This window comes from Aricia agestis, chromosome 16 (assembly GCF_905147365.1).
Source record: "Aricia agestis chromosome 16, ilAriAges1.1, whole genome shotgun sequence".
NCBI lineage: Eukaryota > Metazoa > Arthropoda > Insecta > Lepidoptera > Lycaenidae > Aricia > Aricia agestis.
In genome coordinates, this window is record NC_056421.1 from 12038245 (window position 1) to 12062096 (window position 23852).

The 23852-nt window shown below is 37.2% G+C and overlaps 1 protein-coding gene and 1 long non-coding RNA gene across 2 annotated transcripts; one reads left to right on the plus strand and one right to left on the minus strand.

Annotated features, from left to right (window-relative positions):
• The first annotated feature begins 973 nt into the window (after positions 1-973).
• LOC121734647 lies at positions 974-20505 on the plus strand. Its single transcript, XM_042125239.1, has 6 exons — positions 974-1105; positions 15578-15735; positions 17461-17677; positions 18572-18690; positions 19192-19357; positions 20151-20505. Exons 1-6 carry the CDS (start codon positions 1078-1080, stop codon positions 20198-20200), a joined length of 738 nt encoding a protein of 245 aa, XP_041981173.1. The 5' UTR covers positions 974-1077; the 3' UTR covers positions 20201-20505.
• On the minus strand, positions 20496-22851 carry LOC121734648. Its single transcript, XR_006036775.1, has 2 exons — positions 20805-22851; positions 20496-20637 (listed from the first exon to the last, which is right to left on the minus strand). It is a non-coding gene; the product is annotated as an uncharacterized LOC121734648 (long non-coding RNA).
• Positions 22852-23852: the final 1001 nt, after the last annotated feature.

Genomic DNA, 23852 nt, shown 5'->3' on the forward strand with positions numbered 1-23852 from the left:
CGCTGGCCAGTATACTGTGTCATATTTCGGAACACACCCAGCATAATTGCTACGGGTGTGTTCCTAAATATATCAAAGCATGATACAAGAAAGATTCTATATTATACTCTTTCTTGTCGCTATATTATGTCGTGTAAAACAATTGTCGTATGTCACGATTTACAAAACCCTTATTTCAAAAACATTTAAATGCAGATTAACTTTAAAAGTTAATTTTAAAACACAAGACGATATGAAACCAGCGAGGCGTATGAGCCTATAATTAAAACGGCGGTTATTGTGATGCATACAAATTGTGTTCGTAATTACATTTTCGGTGTAAAACAATTTAAATATTGCTCAAGTTCCAAAATAAGCTTTCCAAAAATTGCGTACTTGATTAACCTTTTTTAACGTAAAAAAGGCATGTTTTATGCCACTTTTTTACTTTTCAACTTAGTATAACAAATTATTAATCTAAAATTTAAATAATGTTATCCTTTTCCTTATTAATATAAAATCCGTTGTCCTGAATAACATGCAAGTAGAATCAACGTACAGTTTAAACCACTGAGCGTAGAGACATTAATTTTTTTTAAATTTGTCTCCCAAGGGGGTGAAAAGGGGGGGTAAAGCTAATATGGGGCAACACGATTCCTTAGTCCGATCTGATCTAAAATTTTCATTTGCATGTCATGCTTGCGCACGAGCTCAATTAATTAATATTGTATTAAGGATGTAATTATTTATACTATTTTATATTTATAATAATTTATGCGAAATAATTTTCTATTCAAAAATATTCAAAGCCGTGAAGTTAATTTCAAGTTTTCACTTCTACCGGCACTCCCGGAGTGTTGTCACTTTTGTTTCCGATCAGATCAAAATGAGTGTAAACGAAAAAACTTGAACCTTAATCAGTCGTATAACCAATAGAGCCATCATAACTCGGCGCGCGCGCCGGTCCTTACTGTCAGTTAATTCGAAACTACTGTTTGCAGTAGTCGTGTGTATATTGTATACTATACCTGTGGAGAACTATATTCCTGTGTATAATAGTGTATACTTTATTGATGTGCAGTGTCTGTGACCGTTACAATGAGGATTCTAATGTGTCTATTATTCGGTAATGCATTATTTTTATCAATCAAGCGTATCTGTTTAGGATTATTTTACCTCAAACAGAGCTTTATGGCTATGACATAGAGATTACTTTCCAATCAAAGTAGACAAAATAGAAGTAAAAGAAAAAGGCCGACACAATCGAATTTTTGTAGAGCTTGGAAGGAAAGTAAGCTAAAAAAGTCCTCGTAACTCCTGTAAGTGCTAAAAAACTTAATCGGAATCAAAGGCCAAAATGTGTTGGATTTTTAAAAAAATCATATTATTATTGTACTTATATTTAAAAAAGAATTATTCTATATTATTTTAAATTAAAAATGATTTTATTATTTGCATAGATATCTAGGTTCTGAATTGTTTATTTTATTAAGATTAACTTTTATCTTTAAGGTTATTTGGTCAACATCACAAACATGAAACATAAGCAAATTTTATAAGTTTATCAAATACTTAAATTGAATAATTTATTTTGGTTGATTTATCATCATCATGATCTATGCCACAGAATACATATTAGTTTAACATGTATGCTGACTTCAGCCGGTCAGTTACAAATAATCGGCCAAGTGCGAGTCGGACTCGCGCACGAAGGGTTCCGTACCAATCGTACCAACGAGAAAAATTAGGACGACATTTGTGTTTTTTTTAATGGGAGAGTTTTTAATTTTACATTTATATATTAAAACATACTTAAACTAAACAGTAAACATAAAACTAAGGATTGTGTGAAAAATTCAAGTACTGTACCTACCTGTTGCTATTATTGATATAGGGCAAAGAGGCCAAAAAGTTTATTGTATTGGAGCCCAACTTAAATATAAATTTTATTTTGTTTTTAGTATTTGTTGTTATAGCGGCAACATATATACACAATCTGTGAAAATTTCAACTCCCTAGCTATTACCGTTCTTGAGTTACAGTTACCTGGTAACATACAGACGGACAGACGGACAGACAACGAAGTCTTAGTAACACGTGGGAGAGCCAATCTTCGGCATGAATGGGCCGGCTCGACCGAAGAAATACCACGTCCTCACAGAAAACCGGAGTGAAACAGCGCTTGCGCTGTGTTTTGCCGAGTGAGCTTACCGGAGGCCCAATCCCCTACCCTATTCCCTTCCCTACCTTCCCCTATTCCCTTCCCTTTCCTTCTCTACCCTCCCCTATTACATCTTAAAAGGCCGGCAACGCACTTGCAGCTCTTCTGATGCTGCGAGTGTCCATGGGCGACGGAAGTTGCTTTCCATCAGGTGACCCGTTTGCTCGTTTGCCCCCTTATTTCATAAAAAATAAGTTTTCACCCTTTTGGTTACGGAACCCTCAAAATAACTTTTACAGCTTGGCAAAATTGAGTCTGGTGCGATGACAGCTGGAACTGAAAGCTTTTATTTATGGAAAAATCAGTAGTTGGCAAGTGGCAACACTAGTAGGTACATTTTGTAGCAAAAGTGCATTCAAGCGTAGCACACGGTTACCTATAATAAAAGAAAAGCGCTCTTTTTTGCCAAGCTATTCCTGAGAAATAAAGCTGTATTGAGATTGTGTTTTTAATAAAATATCATATTAAAATACCTTGCATTATTTCTTATATAACACAGTCAAATTAACTAGACGCATGGTGATGACGTCATTACGAAGCTTGCATATACATTCCAGTGGTGCGTCAGGTTAATGTGACCGTGTTGTACTGTATGTGTTTTAAATTGTAATTTTCCATCTTTTTAGTAAAAGATGGCCCCGTGCGAGTTTCTTACGCCGGTTCTTCTCGCCGGGTTAGTTCCCGAACCGGTGGTAGGCACCGTAGTATCAACGTTCGGTAAAGTTTTTGTAAAAAAATCACTCCGAATAAAAATATTTTTGATTAGATAAAAACTATATTTTGACGATTATAAGATCAATAATCATACAAGACAACCTTCAGAAAGTCCTTTTTGCGGACATCGTAATGAATTAATGTTCTTTATTAATTCCATTCAAAGCCATAAAACCTAATTCAAAACTGTTTTGTGTAATGTCATTTTTATGACCGCCATCATTGCAATTGTGTCCCAACTCCCATAGTAATATGGCGTAATTGACTTCAATTGGGCATAATTAAAGACATCTGCAATGTTGGCAATCACAAAATGGCCGTTAAACAGTCGTTTGCATTTTCCTAACACCGGCCAAGTGTGAGTCGGGCGCAGGATTCTGAAAAATATAGAAAGACCGGGGCTAGATATAAACAAGCAGCGAAAATATACAGGATGTACCAAAAGTACCTAAGTGATAATAGGGTGTGTATAAAATAACTGAGATGATATTGTTCGAAGTGTAAAACACATTATAAAATAAGTATGTACATTGTACATTCATTGACCATACAAAAATTTAAACAAACTAGCGGTACTACGGAACCCTATATTGCGCGTGGCCCGACGCGCACTTGTCCGGTTTATTATTTATTAGTACTTAGTTAGAACTATAACACATCGTAATTCGTAGATAATTCTATTGTGATCTCAATCCTAATGTGGCCCCGTGCGAGTTTCTTACGCCGGTTCTTCTCGGCGGGGTAGTTCCCGAACCGGTGGTAGGCCTCATGTAGACACGACGTTCTATAAGTGTTAACTTTGTTAACCTACTTAGAAATAAATATTTTTCATTTCATTTCATTTTCATTTAATTTCATTTCATTTCATAATATTTGATATATTATGAATATCGGGTAGTCCGTTTTACAGTAGGACAGACAGACTACGAGTATACTGTACTCGGCGAAACATGGCGGTAACGGTCACTGCCTCCCTGTCAAAAACTTGTCATTTTCTATACAGGGTGTAACAAAAACAAGTGATAATACTTTAGGGTGTGTACGTGTTCCTTGTAGAGAGTTCACTGTGAAAGTGGCAGCGCTGAAAGACCAATTTTTTTTTTCACTTTTGTATGGGGAAACTCGTGACGCTCAGGCCCTTGCCCATACAAAAGTGAAAAAAAAATTTCGTCTTTCAGCGCTGCTACTTTCACAGTGAACTCTCTATAAGGAACACGTACACACCCTAAAGTATTATCACTTATTTTTGTTACACCTTGTATAAACCGCGACTGACAATGAAGTGACAGTTGTTGTCAATCGCGGCTTTGTATAGAACCATAAAATTAATATACCTAGGTATATTAACTTTATGTATAGAACATAACATTATTTTTAAATAATGCTTAAGGAAGTAAGAATTTTAATATGATTTTCCGGGAATAAAATGTTATTTAGTGTCTATCTTTTCTAGTCTTATAACATAATATTATTTTGAGCACGGACAGCTAGTGCAAACGCTTATGATCTCTATTTCTTTGTAGATACTATAACGCATTTAATATTTTATCAACTAGAAATAACATATTGCTATACAGTTTATGATATGTGTTTTAAACGAGATTTATTTAAGAAATATGAATTTTTATAATACAATTTTTTTGAACACAATAATTACTTATTCGTACAGTTACTGCTCAAACACATTTAAATATGACTACTTTAATCGGGATCTTGGCAAAAATCTCCATTACATTAAAGATGATTAATGAATTAAATGACAAGACACATTCGTTAGTAAATGATTCGTATTTAGGAGGACTATTCTGCGTTGTTTTGTAGTCGTATGGGTGTCTTGTCCTAAATATTGTTTATTAAAGCATCAACCCGCGGTTCCAATTGAGCGCATTAAAGAGTTTAGGCTTTAATCGCACTAGGCGTCACAAAAACTGTTTTATAATACGTAATGGAAGTGCACAGTTTTTGTTTATTTACTACGAATATATTCTGATCTAGGTTTTAGCCAATATCCTACGAATAATAAAAACTAAGGAAAAGTAACTCCGTCAAAAACATGCTCCACAATACTTGTCGAAAATGTGTACCTTAGGTACACATTTCAATACATTTGCAATATTTAGGTGACCTTGAGCGGTATAAAGGCTGACGTTACATGACAGATCAAAAGGAACCAAATTATATGGTAATAGTATGGGAGTTACGTTTCCTTAGTTTTTATTATTCGTAGCCAATATCTTAAAAATATAAGATGTGTCTAGTATTTTTATGATAAGATATTCAGAAATTCAGAGACACGTTAATTTAATGATTGAAATCCAATTTAACGAAAAGGTTGACAGAATATGGGATTTATATTTAGGTTTTATAGGTTTCGATAAACCTTCATTAAAAGTAATTTAAATAATAAATCAATTTGATGACAGATAATGAATTATGTCAAAATCTTCATCTTATATATAAAATTCTCGTGTCACAATGTTAGGCCGCGTACTCCTCCGAAACGGCTTTACTGATTTTAACCAAATTTTATATGCATATTCAGTGGGTCTGAGAATCGGCTACTGGGTACTTATTATATTGATAAGTGCATTTGTTGAATAAATAATAGTAAATTATTACAACTCGAGACTGACGGCGACAATTGTTTGTGCGACGGGATAGCGATGGACGTTGCTATGGTGACATACTTATTTAGTCACTTCAATAAAATAATACGGGCGAAATACTTTATATGGCAAAGAAACGTTTGCCGGGACAGCTAGTTTAATTATAATAGTTAACAAATTAATATTTGTCACTGAGTGCTACAGTTAGTGCAGCAGCCAAAGATTGACAAAAATAGTGGCTTTGAGAATATTAAAGAATTTCGAGTAATTTTCTCTCTCTGTGTACCAGACCCTTATGCTCATAGTTTTGAGTCACGCAGTCACTCCATTCGTTTGTTCTTTGATCTCTAGTCTCATGTTTAATAGCAATAGCGCGCTGTAATTGTACCATAGACTACATAGATGAGCGCGGGAACTACTAACCATAAATTAATTAATTGTCTCCTAATTATGTAACAATTAATTGATTGGTGAACAAAAACTATAAAAACACTAGCTGCCTCACTCATAATGAAAGACGCTGTTCTGATAATAATGTCAAAAAGGATTATCGAACGATAAGCAAAGTTTTCTAGGTTCAAAAACATCGTCTATAAAAAAAGTTCTCAAACATACATCTTAAAGGAACTACCTATTTTATTGTATTTACATAAACAATATACTCACTCAAGTAGATATTAAAACTAATAAGATATGACGGACCCTCCGTTTGGTAATTTGTCTAATTTAGAAAATAAAATCCAACGGGGGACGCTTAAGTGGTACTCATGTTCACTTTTACGTCCTTGGAGTTTATGGAACAAAGTGATTTGGACATTTTGAAAACATTATTGACTTCCGTGGACCATTTTATTTGACGATGGCTAAGGCTTCTTCTATATTAACAAGCTTCGTTCCTTCTTCCTATGAAGGTTCCTATGAAACTACAAGTAATATTCTTATGATATTATAAACCTAAAAAGGGAAATGAAAGTCATTACATTAGTTACTCTATTTTGTTCGTAGGATTTGGTCAAACTAGTGTGTATTTTTGTTTCATTTTAGCGCCAAAAGTCAAAATTCCTAAGCCCAATTTGGAGATTTGTTGTTATGATGCTAGTCTTAATTAATTAAAATTAGCGTAATAGTTTTTAAATATAAGTATAAAGAAAACACGTCTATGGAGAGGCTACGTAATACGAACTCCCACACCAGTTTTGGTCATAGTGACCGGTTTCATTGAAAATAGGCCAGTTACGCAGGAGTAATTATACTGCCCAAGTGTGTGCGCAGTACACAAGAGCACTCTCTAGTCCTTTTACTCTCTTAACCCAGTTGGACGTACGACCGACACGACTGGCGAGAGATCAGATGCAGGACCGACATTTTACATGTCCATCCGACGCACGAATAGTCTTACTTGTCATACAATCAGGTGATCAACCTAACCAATGGAACCAATTGGAAATAACATGTTCCCAACGCGCAACGTGGGAATCAAACCCACAACCTCCGAGTCAAGTGCCACGCTCTGAACCACTGGACCACGAAGGCGTTATCCTCAATACGTAGAGGTCTACGGAAATCGTAGAATGTCTACGACTAATATGGTAAATTTAAATATTCATAATACATATACCTCTCCTTACTTTTCTATCATACAGTATTTCATTTGGAAAGTGGGATCAAATGGCCCCACCCTTAAGCGGTGTTCATACCTTCGTATTTGCATAATTAATTGTTTAATCCACTCCACAGTACGATTTACTTATGTAAATAAGTCGTTGTCGGATCAAACGAGATACTTTTGACTGCGACGAAGTTTTATGGAAGGATAATGTTTTGGCTGTCTGTATGTTTCAATACTTTCAAATCTTTCAATGTATGTTTTCTCGTAACAGCTAAAAAACTGATCCAATAAGCATAATAGTCTATACATATAATAAAATCGTAAGAAACTCAATTCTGTACATTGAATATTTTTGAAAAATAATACTTAGTACGTGATCTACAATCGATATAGAAGCCAAAAATATAGTTTTTAGAATTTTTGTCTGTTTATCTGATTGTCTTTTTTGTCTGTTTGTCTGTATGTATGTCCGGGATAAACTCAGATCAGATCAGCTGCCCCCCCCCCCCTCCTAAAATTTTTTCCTAAAAACAAAACGATGTCGCGGAGACATATTTCTCCTTTTTTAAGAACAAAGTTAAAAATTACACTAAACATACGATTTTCGAGTGTCATTTGATTTGGGGGGGAGGCGTCACCCCGGTGATATCTGTCATCAGGATAGTTAGAGAGACAGACACATGGATAGACATTCTCAGACTCTGAGTACAGAACTCTACAAAGTTATTTATACCTTTTGAGTGAGGAAGAGTTAAACGTGGGGAGGAGTTAAACGTGGGAGAGCCATGCTTCGGCACGAATGGGCCGGCTCGACCGGAGAATTACCACGTTCTCACAGAAAACCGGCGTGAAACAGCGCTTGCGCTGTGTTTCGCCGAGTGAGTGACTTTAACGGAGGCCCGATCCCCTCCCCTATTCCCTTCCCTTCCCATCCCCACCCTCCCCTATTACCCTATTCCCTCTTAATAGGCTGGCAACGCAGCTGCAGCTCTTCTGATGCTGCGAGTGTCCATGGGCGACGGAAGTTGCTTTCCATCAGGTGACCCGTTTGCTCGTTTGCCCCCTTATTTCATAAAAAAGAGGATCTCTAATAACGTGCCAACGGTGGCTAGTCTGCGCAGACCCTCATGTAAATAGACCTACAAGCCGCGTATATTTATTTCTATTGCGGATTTCGCTTAATTGTGTTAACATCAGTCAGCTGACACGGTACTGCAGAGTAACGTTCTCTTATGTAATTCGTTTATATCGATACAGTTGTAAGCGCCAGTATTACTGTATCACACACTCTGGAACGAACTGTCGCCAGAAGTATTTCCAGACCAATACGACTAGCCCTAGCATGGCCACCAGTAGAAATGCGAAAGTATAGACAAACTGTGGAGATAAACTTAAGGTGGCGTTCCGATCTTTTTTTGTTCCGAAAAATTCAATTAAAATGCCACTTTATGACAGACTCTAGTCCTAAAAATTCAAATAATATATCCTACTCTATGTCATACTGTAGTCTGTCTTATGGTGCCTTCTCACGGCGCGTATTATCGCAAGCCGCGCCGCGCCCGCTCGAGCCACGCGCCGTGTGAAGGGGTGGCTCGGGCTGGCTCGAGCAGGCGCGTTTAAGAGGACACACCAGGGGCTAAAGAAATGAAAAAAAAGTACGTGTAATAACTATAGCTGTCTCCCTTACCTCAAGCCTATACCGCAGAACGCGATAGAGACAACTGCAGAAAATCAACGATTCGTTGTCCCCCGATTCCTTCTCCAAAACTTAACCGATTTAAGTACTTTTTTCATTAAAGATTAAAGAAAGGCTTGATCTGTGTTCCTATGTTTTATTATTTTTTTTGCAAAATCTAGCCTGTGTTATGTTTGAACACAGCGGAAAATCTGGCCATTTTTTTGGGTTTTTGAACGTTCATATCTTATTTAATAATTAAATTATGAAAAAAAAGAAAACATAGGGACATTGTATTAGTTAATGGCCGTAGACATTCAGGAAAAAAATTATAACTCTACTAGCATTATCCAGGGAGGAAACAGGGGACAACGTTTGTATGGAAAAAAGGGCGGTGTGGACTCCTCTTAATATCACGCGCTAGCTCGAGCCACGCGCCCTAAGGAAGTGTGTGGTGGTGGCGTGGTTGCGTTCTCACGGCGCGTGCTACCACGAGCCGCGCCGCGCCTGCTCGAGCCACGCGCCGTGTGAAGGGGTGGCGCGGCGTGGCTCGTGCAGGCGCGTCCCGATCCGATTAAAGTCGGTAACTTCAAAGGCGCGGCTTGAGCAAACAGGCGAGCACAAGGCACCCTTTCTTACGGCGCGTTCTATCACAAGCCGCGCCACGCTGACAAACATTCAAGTAAAATTAAACTTTAATAACACAATAATAGATATCATTTTGTTCTAATTCACTTCGTTAAATAAGTAAATTTTAATGAAATGCAACTTTATTCATAAGGCAACTAGGTTGCATTTCAATCTATGCCGCTAATTTTATTAAATTAAGTGTAATTCATTTATTTGATAACAGATGCCGCTGCTTGGCGGCTACATTGCGCTAGCTAGCACGAAGATTTTTATTATAGGTGATTAACTAATATGAAATTATTTTCACTTACACTCATTCTTGGTGTTGTTATTTATCACGCCAGAGGGATTTAAGTCCCAGGGTGGGATACCCTGGGGGCTGGGACTAAATTCCTATGGTGTGTATTGGTCCTCAAATACTGGTGGCAGTTCATTCCTGAGTTTTACAGTGCATGGCAGGATGTTACGCAAAAAATGCACGGTGGAAGACTGCCACTCATCAAGGTGATGAGGATTGATGATGGTATGTTTTTCGCGTGGAATGATGACGAAAGCTTGCAGGATGTACGATTCCGAACAATAATAATTGCTCAAAACCTTCCTAGTTCCCCGTGATGCTATACTACTTTTATAATTCATAATAATAATTATTATTATGTTTCCACTCGTACTGGTGGAAGAATGACGCTTCTGTTCGAGCACAACATTAAGTGCTCGCTCGTAATAGCTGGCTCGGCGCGGCGCGGCTTGTGATATCACACGCCATGAGAAGCCAGCTTTATAGTGGCCTTTTATTGAATTTTTGTCAGTCGCGATTGGCCGCGGTAAAGATCGGAACGGCACCTTTAGTTTATGTCCACAGTTTGTCTATACTTTCGCATTTCTACTGGTGGCCGTGCTAGGGCTAGTGCAAAGCTTCAAGAAGATAGCGTATTCCTTCTTAGAGGGCCGGCAACACACCTGTAGGTCATCAGCTTAATGTTGCGAGTGTTCATGGGCGACGGTACTTGCTTTCCATCAGCACCCGTAGCATGGCTACAGTAGAAATACGAAAGTATATACTATAGAGTATAGACAAACAGCGGAGATAAACTGAAGGTGCCGTTTTTACCGCAGCTAGCCGCGATCGACAAAAATTCAATTAAAATACCACTTTATGACATAGACTATAGTCTAGCCGCGGTAAAGATCGGAGCGGCACCTTCAGTTTATCGCCGCTGTTTGTCTATCCTTTCGTATTTCTACTGTAGCCATGCTACGGGTGCTGGTGACCCGTTAGCTCGTTTGCACTTCTTAAGGGGGTGACAGACGTGCGAGTAAGTACGCGGACTTATGGCTCGACGATCTTAATCGCCTGTGTGTCAGCAAAGAACCGCGAGCCGCGAGCCGCGATCCTGGGGGCATGGTATCCAGTGTGAGCGATTCTCGTGTGTCACCGACGCGAGCCGAGTAAGTTCGCGAACTTAAAACCCGCGAACTTTAAGTTCGTACGTCTGTCAGGCACTTTATTTTATAAAAAAAAATCTTCCAGTATCTACCGCGAGTTACTGTGTCATTGTAAAGCAACACAGTCTATTTTGTATTTTACAATTTGTATTTGTTACGTTATCATTTATTTTAAACGATGTACGACCACGATGTCAATGGCATTCGTCTGAATCGAAAACTATTAGCAAATTATGTGAGGTTTTATAAAGTTAATTGTAGCTTATTTTATATTGTTTAAAGTTGTTACTAAATAAATATCTTTCTAAAAATGTTAACGCAGCGTATTTAACTATGCCGAATGCCATACAAATATTCGCTGTGGAAACATTTTATTGACCTACGAGTTATAAGAGTAAGCTTGCTATTGTGAACGGCGCACACACTTGGGCACTATAACTCCTGCATAGCTGGCATCAAGAAAAGCCGTCGTTGCCGAAAACACAGTGTTATGTTTAAAAGTTAAACTAAAAAGTAAGTAGTTTAACTTTTAAACAAACACTTTTAGGGGTAGACTTTTGATCTACGCCTAACGATACATAACCAGAAATTTTTGGGACCAAAATTCGGCTTTTTTTTTTTTAATGAAATAAGGGGGCAAACGAGCAAACGGGTCACCTTCCGTCGCCCATGGACACTCGCAGCATCAGAAGAGCTGCAGGTGCGTTGCCGGCCTTTGAAGAGGGAATAGGGTAATAGGGGAGGGTAGGGATGGGAAGGGAAGGGAATAGGGGAGGGTAGGAAAGGGAATAGGGTAGGGGATTGGGCCTCCGGTAAACTCACTCACTCGGCGAAACACAGCGCAAGCGCTGTTTCACGCCGGTTTTCTGTGAGAACGTGGTATTTCTCCGGTCGAGCCGGCCCATTCGTGCCGAAGCATGGCTCTCCCACGTATATAAGTTTTCATAAGTTATGTATTAATACTTTGTGTCCGACGGGACGACCGTTAATATATTATTTACGGGAGATGTGTAAGATTACATATTAATTATTTATTATAATTAATAAAGATCCCTCTTAGGATATTATGTGAATAAGTAATTTTCTACCACTTTGTTGTTAGTTATCCTTTCTCAATGCTCATCTCATACATTATTTAGATATTCAAGAACATAATATTGTGCTTTTCTATTGTGTTAACATATTCTAGACATTATTTAAATCAAAATCTATACTGATTTATCATTATTATTATTAAAAAAAGAATTGTTTAAATCATTGAACAAACTTCAAAAGTTTTTGACCGATTTTGATGAAATTTGGTACAGATATAAAGTAGACAACGGGAAGGACATAATACATTCACAGTGAACTCTTTACATATGAAAAAATATACACAGTACACACCCGGAGGTATTAATATCACTTTTTAACCGACTTCCAAAAAGGAGGAGGTTATATTTATTATGTTCGTCTGTATATATATATTTTTGTATGTTCAACCATAACTTCGCCGCTTGTGAACCGATTTTCATGATTTTTTTGTTGTTGTACAGGGTTGAATCTGAATTCGGTACCATAATCATAAAAGTGGTGATCTGATGATGGGATCCATAAGGAATTGAGGGGGACTCCTTGAAATTTGTATGGAAATATATAGTGATTTTGATTTTTTCTGAAGTATTATATGTAAATGCTACCAAAAAGTAAGATTTTGCGCCAGGTTATACCCTGGATCCGAAGGTACCGAACAGAACTTTTGAATCCTTATAGATACAGGTTCAGGGATTTCGGCGTTGTTTAAATAACTAAAAGCATAAGCCAACACATCAATTTGATTGATCATCGTCATCACAATATAATTATACCATGGGTCATCACACTAAGACCCAATTGTTGGTACTTTTCATGATATTTACATCGGAGCAGATGTTTTTGATGATTATTTCACTGTTTGTGGACCGATTTTCAAAATTCTCGTATTGTTGTATAGGATATAATCTAAATTTTGTATGACAATTACGAAAGTGGTGAGCTGATGATGGGATCTATGAGCAATCGAGGGAAATCCTTGAAATTTATGAAAACGCTCATAGTGGTTAAAATGTTGTTTCTAGTAACTTAAACATATGTTACGAATAAGAGAAATTTCATACGAAGGTGTCTCTTGGTCCAAAGGCACTGAACAGAACTCCTGAACCTTTAAAGATGAAAATTTGGAAATTGCAGCATCGCCTAGATAACTCCAAGCATTTACCACAATTTTGCTTACAGTAATATAATATGGATAGTTAATATTCGTAGTGGTTATCTACGCATAAAGCCTTGTCTTGTAGATAACTAAAAAGAGTGAAAGGCCTTTGCCCAGCAGTGGGACAGTATAGGCTAATTAAAAAAATCATAAAATAGGGTATCCAGGGCTGAAAAGCAAAATTAAGTTCCTACATTATTAACCAGCATTATACAATATGATTTTGAAAATTATTTTGTACTTTTAAAGTATATTACTATACCATTTTGGTACTACGCTTACTAAGTTGGCAATTTGATAATGATATCCATGTGTTATATAGGGAGTTCCTCAAAATTTATAAGGAAACATAATATTATAGTAATTTCGATTTAGTTAGAAGTATTCTAAGCATACGCTACCAAGTAAGATTTTGCCACGGGTATACCATGGTTCCGAAAGTGCTTAGAGAACTTCTGACTCTTTGGTTTCATTGTTGTTTTAAAAACTAAAAGCATAATAATAATATGCTACTATGTAAATTTTATTCAACGTAATTCAAGTTTAAGTACTTACAGTTAATAGATATAAAGTTAATAGATAATAGTTTCATACCTAAATCATATCTATCTACAACTGACACTTATGTATTTACCATTATATTACTACTAACTAGCTGTTGCCCGCGACTTCGTCCGCGTTAGCATAGTAGATCACATCCCAAGTATTATTTATTGTACAAAAATATTCAATGTACAGAATTGACTTTCCTACGATTTTATTATATATAGATGTTGCGTAATTTAGGAATTTCACGCAACCGTACATTTTTGCGCAAAATATAGCCTTTGTTCCTTCACATGGTCTATTCTTCATGTTTGCTAAATAACATAAAAATTGCTCCAGTAGTTCTTAAGATAATAAGCAATTTCAAATAATTTTCCTCCGTTTTTTCCACATTTTCCTCTATTTCTTTGCTTCTATTAGTTTTAGCGTAATAAAATATAGCCTGTAGCCTTTCTCGATAAATGCGCTATTTAACATTGAAAGAATTTTTCAAATCGGACCAGTAGTTCCTGAGATTAGCGCGTTCAAATAAGCCCTTTCATACAATTTCCCCCGTTTTTTCCACATTTTTCTCTATTTCTTCGCTCCTATTAATCTTAGCGTGATAAAATGTAGCCTATAGCCTTTCTCAATCAATGGGCTATCCAACAGTAAAAGAATTTTTCAAATCGGACCAGTAGTTCCTGAGATTAGCGCGTTTAAACAAACAAACAAACTCTGCAGAATTATAATATTAGTATAGACTAAAAAGAGTGAAATTATTATTTTTTAACAAAAATTAAAACCGACTTCCAAGGTAAAAACAATAAGAATAATATTAACTAAAAAGTATTAAATAATTCTTTCTCTAATAGTGCCTTTTCCAGAATTCGTCAAAATCCCAACTATTTCTGTACATATTATAGTCTTCACTGCTTTGAAGTCGGTACCAGTGCCAAATATTTCAGATATTCTGACATTGACTGAAGTCATGGTTTAATTAGCTGGTACCGACTTCAAAGTAGTGAAGACATACACAGAAGTATAGTATGTACAGAAATAGTTGGGATTTTGACGAATTCTGGAAAAGGCACTATTAGAGAAAGAATTATTTAATACTTTTTAGTTAATATTCGTATTGTTTTTACCTTGGAAGTCGGTTTTAATTTTTTGTTAATTTATGATACACTTTGTATTTTTATCCGTCTACGGCGAAGCCAAAAGGAGGCGTATAATTAATGATTTTAGCAGTCTATGTAGATTGTAGGTGCGTGGCGTCGTAGTGGCTAAATTTTAAGTTGAAAACAAATCAATTATCAATAGGTAAAAAATGGAAATGGAAAAAAGGCAAAGAGTGGTGACATAGGTTTTTAACACGCTTTAATTAACTCGGACTGTATTTTTTTTACGAAATAAGGGGGCAAACGAGCAAACGGGTCACCTGATCGAAAGCAACTTCCGTCGCCCATGGACACTCGCAGCATCAGAAGAGCTGCAGGTGCGTTGCCGGCCTTTTAAGAGGGAATAGGGTAGTAATAATAGGGAGGGTAGGGAAGGGAATAGAGGAGGGTAGGGAAGGAAATAGGGAAGGGTAGGGGATTTGGGCCTCCGATAATCTCACTCACTCGGCGAAACACAGCGAAAGCGCTGTTTCACGCCGGTTTTCTGTGAGCTCGTGGTATTTCTCCGGTCGAGCCGGCCCATTCGTGCCGAAGCATGGCTCTCCCACGTTATACATGTATGTAACTTCTTTGAGCACGACTTTTACCTATTTCCACTTTCCAGTAGATTAATTAATTCGAAACTTATGACAATGCAATAATTTGTTAAAAAAAAAGCGTGCTTTTTTATTTTTTTAAACTACTTATGTATTTTTTCATAATTTTGTGTTTTTGTAGTCGGCGGGTTATAGTATTCAAAATTTTTAATTCCCAATTTCCAGTATCCCCCGTCTTCTCCATCAACGTGGATGTCCACAGCGAGTGGAAGACCGACCTGGGTTGGGAGGTGACTTGCGCCTGGCGGACGTTGGACAATGACACCTTGCAGTCCGTGAGACTGTACAATAATGGACAACAGTTCATGATATATCGACCTGAGGTATGTTGAGCAGTGTAGATGCTGGCTTACAGCCCTGGATTTTAAATAGGCTGTAAAGGCCGCGGCCTAGGGGCGGTAGCGTTCTAGGGGGAGCGGCAGTGTCCTAGGGGGAGCGGCAGCGTCCTAGGGGGAGCGGCAGCGTCCTAGGGGGAGCGGCAGCGTCCTAGGGGGAGCGGCAGCGCCCTAGGGGGACCGGCAGTGTCCTATGTGTAGCAGCAGCTTCCTAGGGCGGTAGCAGCGTCCTAGGGGGAGCGGCAGCGTCCTAGGGGGAGCGCCAGCGTCCTAGGGGGAGCGGCAGTGTCCTATGGGTAGCAGCAGCTTCCTAGGCTGGTTTTGTACGTGAGCCGACGTATATTATATTTTATATGAGTGTAGGCCGAAATGAAATGGCCTACACTCATATAAAATATAAATCCGGCACTGTTGGCTTGTTTGAGCCGATGGTAGCTTTAAATTTATCTTCACGCGTTGCGGTCTCCGAATTTGGATAGTTATGAAAAGTCTAAAAACGCACATAGTCCTGCAATTACGTGTGATTATGATAATAATAATAATAATAATAATCATTTATTTCGGACAACACATCCATAAGTATTAGTTATTAAGTTAGTAACAATTTTTCTTAGACTAAGTTAGTAGTGTTAGTGGTAGTGTTAGTTTTGTTAGTTACAATATTTTATATTAAAAATTATGTTAGTAAGGTTAGTTGTTATGATAATCGCAAAAGTTAATTTTAAGTTCAATCTAGAATCTTAAAAATGTATTTTATGGCCATCTTAGTTTCGAGCATACAAAACGCCAAAAAGAGAGATAATTGACGATTATCTTTAACCGGTAGTCCCATCAAGCTCATCAGCATATCAGTTAGAGTCAAAGGAAACGGATGACAGCGACTCTGGACTTAAGTGGTGACTCACAAGATTATGAACTAAAAGAACTTTGGAGAGCGAAAAATAATCGCATCATATTTTGTAATGACTTCAATCGTAAACGACTATATAAAAGTGTTTGTTGTTTGTATGTTATTTTTCTTCGAGCAAGGCAGCTGAACCGATTTAAATAGAATTTTCGTTTTCGATTTTCGACGCAACGGACTTCGGGCGTCTATACAGGGTGTAACAAAACAAAGTGAAATACTTTAGGGTTTGTATGTGTTCCTTGTATGGTTTACTGTAAAAGTGGCAGCGCTAAAGAGCAATTTTTATGTGATTTTTATGGGCAAGGGCCTCAGCGACACGAATTTTCCCAGTTAACTCTATACATATTATAACTCTACCTATACGCGACCTAAAGTATTATCAATATGTTTTGTGACACTACTTGTTATCTACTAGAATTATGTTCTTTTGAAGAAATATAATGCCACGGTCCCATCTAGCTATTTAGCCGCTCCGGGCAAAAACCTTTTTGCCGCCCTTTACATACAGAAATCCATACAAGCCACTAGTTTTGTTGGGGGATAATGGGGGGAATATTTAAATTAAGTAAATATTATGTACTTAAATATTTCCACTATTGACTATCTTACCCACAGACATCCAACCTAAAGTAAGTTGGAATGTATAATTCTCAAATTTGGGTGGTGGTGGCATCCGCCCTTCATTTTTTGCCGCTCTGGACTAATGCTCGGCTCGCCCCCCCTTAAATCGGGCCCTGTTAATAATGCTCTTAACGTTCCAAAAATGAGGAGGTTTTAATATGTTTGTCTGTTTATATTTTTTCCAGAAACACGGTCCATCCCGCTCCGAAGTCTTTCGTGCGCCAGATCGTGCTATGATCATCAACTGTGAAACCACCATGGAACGTGGTAGAGCGGGTCGCTGTGTCCTCATATTGGAGCCCTACCAGCCCCCTACAGAGGAGTTCACTTATACCTGTGAGGTGTCCGGAGAGAGACCTATGTTTAGAATCGGGAAAAAAGATTATACTGTTAAGGTTTTGGGTGAGTTTAAGCTCGAATAGCCGATGACAAGATACACGGTTTGTGAAGTGTGAGGGAATTAGTTAAAGATCTGAAGGAAGTGATTCCTATGCAGTTGACGGACCTACATCCTGTAGTCGGCTTATGTCAATTCAATGTTAGCTGTGATCGTCGACAAATTACTTAGGTCCACTAGCCTAGGAATCAACTTTTCTGATACTTCTGATAGTACCTACCATCGAGGAAATTGATTCCTAGGCAGATGACAGACCAACATTATTTGGTCGAATCATGTCATTTCAATGTTAATTGTGATCTGTCTCCTGGGTTTGACATAACGCGACTGAACTACGTAGGTCCCCCATCTGCCTAGGAATCAACTTCTCTGATAGTACTAGCAGAGAAGTTGATTCACATCCAAATCGGGGACCTAAGTAGTTTGGTTGCGTTACGTCAAACCCAGCTGACAGATCACAATTAACATTGAATGGACATATTCGACCAAATAACGTTGGTCTGTCAATTGCATAGTGGCGGCTCTCGACATAGGCGAACGCGTTGGCCAACGCGTCTGCAGACGCGTTGGCCCAATGTGTAGAACGGGCGTTCGCGCGTTGGCCAACGTCTAAATACCTACGGCCAACGCGCGAACGCCCGTTCTACACATTGGGCCAACGCGTCTGCAGACGCGTTGGCCAACGCGTTCGCCTATGTCGAGAGCCGCCATATGAATCAACTTCCTCGATGGTACATACATACCCACAATTACTCACAAGTTACCTGTAATTATTTCACCTGTTGAAATTTAATAGCAACAACTTTTGTTTTGTTGCTTTTCGTCTTTGGTAGGGACATTATATCTATGCTAGTAATATTGACCGCTAACTTTTAAAGTCTGTAACGTTTAAATTCTAGTACCACCAACTCCTGCGCAACTAACGGCAACAGTACAGGCGCCCGCACATGTTACTCTCAACTGCACTTCGGCAGGTCTACCTGCGCCGGGCATACAGTGGACTGTAGGAAAAACAAAGGTAGGTAAATGATTTCTTTATACAACAAATGATAATATATTCTGCATATCGCATTTCGGCCTTCGCTGCCCAATCATGTAAAGCGTAGCTCTTGTCTTGGAGTTGGAAAAATGCTCATATTCTGGTTAGCTGTTAGGACAATGCAGGCTGAACTGATGGTTTAATTAAACTGGCCACCACCACCGAAACTGGTGGGGAATAATATGAGGAATAAATAATTTATCAGGGCGAGCGAAGCGTGCTCTAGTATATTCCACAACCTGAACATTTTGTGAATTTTTATTTAAGTATATAGATCTACATAGATGTGTTATTATCAGTCAGTCAAGATGTGACTACGCGAATGCTCACAAAGCTCGGCTTATTGTATTTCCTCAGAGCCATTCCAAAGACGAGCACGAGCAAGTGACGTGATTTTTAAAAAACTAGGAATTTACCGATTTAGCCTTAAACACAAACATAATATAATACAAAGACACAAATAAGAATTCTCTATTCCAGGTTGAAGCAGACTTCACGGAGCGCAAATGGAACGTCACATCCAAGCTTTGGGACGTGTGGTCATCCTTCTCTTACACTCGGACCGACAACTCGGCTGTCGTGTGCACGCCCGAGAATTCGGTGGTCGGTGTTCCCGCCGAGTATAATAGCACTGGACGAGTAGTTGGTAGGTGTTATATTAGCAGATTCATAGTCTACAATAACTTAGAGATATGTACTTTGAGGCCTTTGAGGCCTTTACTTTATATACATATTATAAAACAAAGTCGCTTTTTTTCCCTCATGTGACATGTCCCTTTGTTCCCTTTAATCTTTAAAACTACGCAACGGATTTTGATGATTCTTTCAGTGTTAGATAGCCCATTTATCGAGGAAGGCTATAGGCTATATTATATCACGCTAAGACTAATAGGAGCGAAGACATAGAGTTAAATGTAGAAAAAACGGTGAAAATTATTTGAAAGGGCTAACTTGAACGCGCTAATCTCAGGAACTACTGATCCGATTTGAACATTTCTATGTTATTTGGCACAGATAAGAAGTAGACCATGTGAAGGATCATAGGCTATCGATTGTAATCATTTTTTCAGTGGCTATATATTTTATACCCGTGCGACGCCGGCGTGGGTCGCTAGTACTTAATATAAAAGTTTGGTTGCAGGTGCCAGGCATACTGATTCACCATATTATTTTATATATTACTTACATAATATTACTTGTTAAAGCCCGCAACTTCGTTGCGTTAAAATTTTCCTGGATAAAAAGTATCCTATGTCCTTTCCTGGGTCTTAAAGTATCTCCATACTGAATTTCATCAAAATCGGTTCAGAAGTTTGAGCGTGAAGAGGTAACAGACAGACAGACGCACTTCGCATATTTTATAATATTAGTATGAACTATAAACACTCTAAGTGCAGGCCGTTTGCAGAGTATGCAATATAGTGGATTTCATTTTTCAGGTACACTTCTATACATAATTTGCGGTGCCTTGTCTCTACTGCTGCGGTGATCAAAAAACAACTTAACTGCTCAAAGGTAAAAGATAATAAAAGATACTTATACAGTTTGGTCGCAGAGCACAAGGAATTATTGTGATAATTTTTATAAGTGCAGCGATCGTACTGGAGCAAATTCCACGATTTCGAATTTCATTGACCAGGATGTTAATATAAAATATTTTATTGTTAATATTTTATCCTAGACTGTTATGTTACTTAAGTATAACAATGAATACTGTTCGTTAAAAATGTTTAAACCTCCCCATCTTGCAATGCAGTCACATTACAAACAATAAAACGACAAAATAATTCGTAATATCATTTTATTGTGTTTACCGAGTAGGAGCTACAATTTCTATCTATTGTTGGCACATATATTATACAGATTATACAAAAATGAACAAAGATACAAAATGATTTGCTCAAAAAACATCTGTACATAATATTGCTATGTACCATCGAGGAAATTGATTCCTAGGCAGTTGACAGACCAACGTCAATTGGTCGGATCATGTCAATTCAATGTAAGTCGTGATTTGTCGGCTGGGTTTGACGTAACTCGACCAAACTACGTAGGTCCCCCATCTGCCTAGTAATCAACTTCTCTGATAGTACCTACGATGTTATAGTTTTATTCTATTGAGCTAATTTCTTTGACATACAATTCGGACAAAATGAATTTGATAATTCAATACAATATAAATTATGTTGTAAAATCTGGTCACCGGATAAAGAGATTCGTCATTGATCTATATCTACTTGTCTCTTTTACACGCACACAAATATATTAGACTGTTGCTCGTATAATATGCGCGTGCAAGAGATAAAAATATTTAATATTTATTGTATGATTGAGATAGCAATAGGTCAATGGACGCATTTCTCTCTGTACTGCGACCGGACCATAACATCAAAAACTTCATTTACATACGTCTTTTTGTAACTCCATACTCCTAGACATTTTTCTGGCCTCTACATGACTATAAAACGTAAAAATTAAAAATATAATTAGTTTTTTAAAGCAGGTAAAAGTAGCCTTGTTAAAAAGTGTTACTAATACTTTCTTTAGCTTCTCGAAAAGTATTATCTAAAAAATTTAGGAAATATTATATTCCTGGCTTTCCTGCATCATTGACAATAATATGCAGACATCAATAAAGTTTATTATAATGCCTATATTTACCGCATTTTCTTGAGGCTAAATTAAATGATAACTTAGTCATATAGGGGCCATTTTTGGTTACATCTCTATTAGCAATAACTTAATATAATTTGTAATGTGCGCACTTAAATATAATAATCGTTAACATTTCAAGATGAACGCTTGTAAAATTATTGGACGAAATTTAAGTTCAAGGTCAATTGTTTGTTAAAAATATTATGCGATTAAAAATAAATATTACTGTGAAAGGTCTGAATGGGGTTTAAGACCCCATTACAAATAAATGACTCGACTATATTCTGTGCACAAAGTATAGTACAACAAATCATAAGATTTTCTCACCACATTGTTACGAAAACATATTATCATTCCCGAAATAAATAGAACAAAATTTAATGTCAGAACTATTCAATATTATCGTCTTATATTTTTAACAACAAAATGACCTATAAATTAACATTCATATACTAAATAATGTAAATATAATTACGTTTAAGTAAATTTTATACTTTAAGGAACATCAAATGTTTTTATTTTAAAGTTTTATGTATATTTTTAAATTCAAGTTTAATAAGAAATTAATAATTCTATACGCTTTGGTCTTTTATTTTATTAAACTATAATTACTGACATTTTCGAGCATAATTGTGCATTCTATCTCTTTCTTGCAAGAGCCTTCCAGTTGTAACAGAAAGAGACAATAAGTTTTCTAAGAATTCCGAAACACAATGCATGGGATATTATGTTCTAATTTAATGACACTAAGGTTAAATATCAATTGATATAATTGATTAAGGGCATAATTGATTAGAATTTAGATCTATTAAAACTACGTAGGATGAAAATGGATAGAAAATTTACTGAGCACAAATATTAGGATTAAGATAGGAAGCTATAAAGAACCTTAAAAATGGTTCGTAACTAAGAAAAACTTTTAAAAACATTTACTAAATACCAGGACCCAGCAAAAACATTTCAGAATTATATTTTAATCGGTTCAGTGTAAAAAAATAACAAACACAGAGACTGACACATCTAAAATATTAGCATGAAATAGTATAGCAACATCAAAAATGCGAAATAGCATTACTTTTTTAAAAGATTAAGATATTATACTATTACAATATTTATATTTGAACTCAGTACATTTTCTAGGGAGAGATGAGATAATGACGCTACATATTATTATCACAGGGTTCATAGAATCACAGATTTGAAAAATACTTGTCAAATGGTCCTCATTGAATTAAATGTGAAAACAAATTAATTGACTGCCACTTTAAAATACACAGTCATTTCATATTAAAATAAATTAAAACAAAACAGATATCACAAGCAAAAAATACCAAATAAAGTCGATTGGTTTCAATTTTCAAAAAAAGAGGTTAAAGTTTTTCAAATCTGGGATTTTACCTTTACCACAATCATTGACGCTTCCGGTATACGGCGCTTTTAAATTTCGAACTAATTCATTCACTTAAGGTAGGTAGGTAGTAGAGTAGCAAACACACAATTTGATTGGCCGAGAGCACTGTCTCGCCAGTCGCCACTTTACTCGGTATGTGTAACGAGACCTCAAGTAAGGATTAGTTCACACCAAAGATGACGCGACCTTGCACAGCCTTGTAAAGATAGGTAGTCACTAGTAATTCAAAGTACCATCAAAGAAATTGATTCATAGACAGTTGACAGACCTACGTCATTTGGTCCGATTATGTCAATTCACCCCGCGTTCCACTTGAGGTCAAAAACGATCAAAACGCTCAAAATGCCTCCTATTTTTAGCGTTTTGATCGTTTTTAACCTCAAGTGGAACGCGGGGTTAAAACGTGCAGCGGTCAAACTTGTATTGACTTGTAAAGTGAATTATGAATATATGTACTATTAACGCCTCCGTGGTCTAGTGGTATAGACTCGCGCGGCTCTTGACTCGGAGGTCGTGGGTACGATTCCCGCGTTGGAAACATCTTATTTCCAAGTTTGGTTAGGACAATGCAGGCTGATCACCTGATTGTCTGACAAGTAAGATGATCCATGCGTCGGATGGGCATGTCGGTCCTGCGCCTGATCTATAGCCGGTCGTGTCGGTCTTCGGTCCCAGTGAGAGTTGGTTATGAGAGTGAAGGAATAGAGAGTGCTCTTGTGTACTGCGCACACGCTTGGGCACTATAAAATTACTCCTGCGTAGCTGGCCTGGTTTCAATGAAACCGGCCACCGTCACCGAAACCGGTGTGGGAGTTATTATTATTATATTATGTACTATCAGAGAAGTTAATTCATAGGCAGATGCCGGGCCTACGTTATATTTTGGTCGCGTTTTGTCAAACCCAGTTGACAGATTATTTATTAATTGTATTAATTCGCGTCGCATTTTCATGTGAACTGAACCTTACAATAACTTTTAAAAAAATATTCTAGAGTTGGTGAGTCTTTATGGATACTAAAGGTATGAAATAAATGATTGCTAAAACATTGTAAAGCAGATACATATCTATAGACA